The sequence below is a fragment of the Trichechus manatus genome, unplaced genomic scaffold (genome assembly GCF_000243295.1).
Source record: "Trichechus manatus latirostris isolate Lorelei unplaced genomic scaffold, TriManLat1.0 scaffold00063, whole genome shotgun sequence".
Classification (NCBI taxonomy): Eukaryota; Metazoa; Chordata; class Mammalia; order Sirenia; family Trichechidae; genus Trichechus; species Trichechus manatus.
In genome coordinates this window covers 12,212,463-12,216,726 of record NW_004443999.1, presented here as the reverse complement: position 1 = coordinate 12,216,726, position 4,264 = coordinate 12,212,463, and the positions used below count along the sequence as shown (strand labels likewise).

At 37.7% G+C, this 4,264-nt stretch overlaps 1 protein-coding gene across 1 annotated transcript in view; it reads right to left on the bottom strand.

Annotated features, from left to right (window-relative positions):
- Positions 1–501, bottom strand: part of TNFRSF11A (TNF receptor superfamily member 11a) — a 62,537-nt gene extending 62,036 nt beyond the window's left edge. The window contains exon 1 of the mRNA XM_012556362.1: positions 5–501. Coding sequence (XP_012411816.1) covers positions 5–501 — 497 coding nt within the window. The remainder of the gene's footprint in view (positions 1–4) is intronic.
- Between the last annotated feature and the right edge of the window lie 3,763 nt (positions 502–4,264).

Sequence of the window (4,264 nt, the reverse complement as noted above, 5' to 3'; positions counted from 1 at the left end):
GTACCCCCTCTGGTCGCGCCCGCGAAGTGGTGCCCGGGGGCGGGGTGCGGACGCTGCGCGCCTGCTTCTGCTTTCTGGGCTTCTGAAGGCTTGATGGCCTGGAGGAGAGGGCGGTGAGATAGTTGGGAAGCGCTCGCCGCGCTCAAGGCCTCCTTTGTCTGACCCTCCGCCTTGGGGGGCCCAGGTCGCTTTCGCAGACGGTGCTGGAGTTGGCACGGAGCTTCCTAACCTTGGCTCTTCACGTTCCACTCCGCCAGCTGGCACCCCCTTCAGACAGGTTTGCCGGCGTCCTGACCTAATTTCACGTTCATGGAACAGCCCCTGCCTGCACCCCGGGCCTTCTGGGCCGCTTCCAGGGGAAGGAAGGCAGCCGGGCAACCTAGCTCCGGCTTGGCGCCCACCTGGAGCCCGCGCGCTCAGCCCTTCCAGGTAGGGCCTTCCAAAGGTGATGCAACACCACTGTGAATAAACAAGAATAGCATCTTTTATTGGAGACTCCATTGACTACAGTTAAGAGGATCAACAGTATACTGTCCACTACGCTTCATAGAATCCTCTTTTAATTAACGCTGTTCTTCCCTTCAAAGTTGTTTGGACAGCAGTGACCTCATCTTGCTTCTCTAGGATCTAGGTTGCCAGCCACCACACCTGTCCCCACCCTTCTCCCTGCCCCATCAAGTTTCTCCATGTTCGCACCAGGTACCACCACCCCTCTTCCTGATATAGAACTAGCCACATGTCCAAGGGACAGTGTCATGTTGTTCTTGTCACTTGTTACTTGCTTAGGAGTGTGTCTTCGTTTACTGACCTGTACCTTCTAGGTCACTGCTGCATGCACACTTCTTTGTATAGGTAACTGTTTATGTGAAAATACTTGTTCCATGTCAATAGGAGGTATTCTGTTTTGAATTCTTTGTGTGCCAGGGTTACTTGTTTGCCTTACTTTTGATCCAGTGCATAGTCTATATGGGTGGATGTTCATGTGTATTTGAAAAAAACTATGTATTCGGTGGTTGTTGGTTGAAATGTTTTATAAATGTCAATTAGGTCAACTTGGTTGAAATACCTGTACTGATTTTCTACTTGTTTTAAGAGAGTAGTGTGGAAATTTCCAATTATAATTGTGGATTTGTCAATTTCTCCTTTCAGTTGTCAGTTTTTTCATGCTTCTGAAGCTCTTATTAGAGGCATAAACATTTAGGATTATTATGTCTTCTTGATGAATTGATCCTTTTATCACTATGAAATGTCATCCTTGATTGCTGATAATATTCCAGGTTCAAAAGTTTACTTTAGGAGCCTTGGTGGTGCAGTGGTTAAGAGCTTGGCTGCTAATTGAAAGGTCGGCAGTTCAAATCCACTAGCTGCTCCTTGTAAACCCTATGGGGAAGTTCTACTCTGTCTTATAGGGTCTCTGAGTCAGAATCCACTTGAAGGCAATGGGTTTTTTTAGTCTACTTTGATGTTAATAATATAACCATTCCATCTTTCTTATGAATAGTGTTTACATTTTATCCTTTTATTTTTAATTTAGCTATTTCTACTTAGGTCCCCGGGTGGCACAAGTGGTTTGTGTCCATCTATTAACCTAAAGGCAGTGGCATCTTGGAAGAAAGGCTTGGGCGATCTGTTTTCATGAAGATTACAGCCAAGAAAACCCTATGGAGCAGTTCTACTCTGTAACACATGGAGTCGCCATGAGTTAGAATTGACTAGATGGCAATGGGTTTGGTTTGGTTTTTATGTCTACTTACAGTGACAACATATAATTTGGTGTGGCTTTTTTTTTTTGTTTTATCCAGTCTGACAGTTCTGCCTTTTCACTGGAGAGTTTAGACCATTTACATTTAATGTGACTATAGATATGCTGGAGTTTAAGTTTACCATCTTGCTATTTGTTTTCAGTTTATTTAATCTTTGTACCTTTTTTCTTACCTTCTTTTGGATTATTTGCATTTTTGTTTTTTAGGATTTTATTTTCTCTTACTGTTAGTTTCTTTTATATATCTCCTTATTTTATTATTTTAGTGTCAGCTCTGGGTTTACAATATACATCTTTAATTATCACAGTTTACCTTCAGTTACAATTCTGCCACTTCATGTATAATATAAGAACCTTACTTACAGAATACTTCCATTTCCCCTTTCCTTTCTTTGTGCTATGGTAGTCATACTACTTGCCTTGCTTTTTCATGCCCTGCTGTGCAGCCTGATTGGTGTACTGCCCAGTGTTTTGTTTGTGTGTGTGTGTGTGTGTGTGTGTGTGTGTGTGTGTGTGTGCTTTCTGGAAAGTAATCTGGTAAATTGATTATAAAAATTAAGAATGCAAATATTCTTTGAAGAAACAATTCCATATCTTGGAATTTAACATATCAATAAATAGAGAAGTACAAGGATGTTTATTGTAGCATTTTTGTAAAACTGCAAAAAGGAAAAACAATGTGAATGTGAATCTAGGAATGGTAGAAAAAATTATGGTCCATCATATTATAGAGGAGAAACACAAAGGCAAACAATGCAGCTATTTAAGAAAATTTAGTAGATCTGGAAAGATAGCTATGATATATTAACTAAAAGAAGCAAGTTATAGAACAATATCACCCATGTTTGTAAACAACAATCATAAATGTGATTTTATTTATATAAGCAAAGGAAATTTCTGGAAAGAATTATAATAGCAAACAGTAATAGCATACTCCCAGTTATGAACCATTTTAGTCCTCACAACAGCCCTGTGAGAAGTACTACCATTGGTTATATTTTATAAGTGAGAAAACTGAGAAACAGGTTAATAACTTGCCTAGGGTCCCTTGCCAAAAGTGACAGTCCTGGGATTCAAACCCTGGCTGTCTGGATCTGGAGTCTGAACTCCTGCCTCACCAAACACATTCTTAACTTCAGGTGAATTGCAGAAGGAGAAACTAATTTTATGTTTGAAGTTTCTATATTACTTACATTAAGGAGAAGGTACTCTTTGCATTTTAAATGACAGTTGTATAAATTTGGTGTGTACAGTTAAAACTGTAAATGAAGTAAGTACAGGGATGGTCACAAGTACATATTAAAAAATATTTAGTTATCTGGCCTATTGTTATCGCGAATGTGGAGACAGGCTTTCTGGAAAAAGCAGTGGTTGTGAAAACTGGATGAGATTATGATTTTGTTACAGGAACTGACTTGTGGGAGAGGGTACTTTCACTGTGACACTTCATGAGAAATATCAAGGCTTATTCCTGGCACATTTCCAACATGACCCCTTCTATTTTCAAAAAAGATTAGGGGACGTAAAACTTCTGCTTGGAAAGCCCCAGAGGTGAGTGAGCTGGGTTTGGAAGCGCTTTGAACAGTAAAATGCCCACCTTAACACATCGGTTGTTCTAAATTTATTTTTTACTTTTTAAGAATTACTTTTTAAAGATTCTGTTTGTATACTTACAGAACTATCACTCAAATAATTCAAATATTTTATAAATATAAATGTAGACTCCTACTTGTTAATGACAAAATCCATTAAAATTGACTTGAGGATGTCATCTTTCCTATATAAATAGCATTATTAATGACAAATATGGAAGACATCTAAAATACTGTTCTTCTTTCTCTGTTAAGTGAGGAAAGCACACATTATAACTAAAGTGGTTGCTACTCATTTACAACAACTAGTTTAAATGTTATTTATGATTTTAAAAAAACCTACCTTTATGACCATATGTACAATTAAATTTTGGTTATATGTAATAAATTTAAAAATACATTTTAAACAATAGATGCATTAATACTTATTAAAGTAAATGTTTCCAATTAAAAAAAAAAGCGATCTAATAATGAATTTTCTTTGTACTGGAGAAAAACAAAGCACATTATGCATATACAGCAATCATAGGTTGATATGAAAACTCTTTTTATATGGATAGTGTGCACCTCACCCTGGAAATCCCCACTTCTCCTCACTTCTGCATGAACTCTTTAGTTTTCAGAATCAGAAAGGTAAAACAAAAATTTGGCTATCATTTTTGTTTCTGGTGGATGGCTTGTAAATATTATGTTACACTTTAACAGGTTTTTACTTAGGCACCGGAAAACATAGGCACAATCTTAATGAAATGCTTATAAATGTGAACAAGAATAAGAATTAATCAATTTATGTGATTTTTTTTTTACATAGTGATATAAAAATACTTGCTGTTACTGGGCACAGAGCTAAAGAGAATACATAAAAAGACTTAAGTTATTAACTAAACATAAGACTTTAAGATCTCCCTTT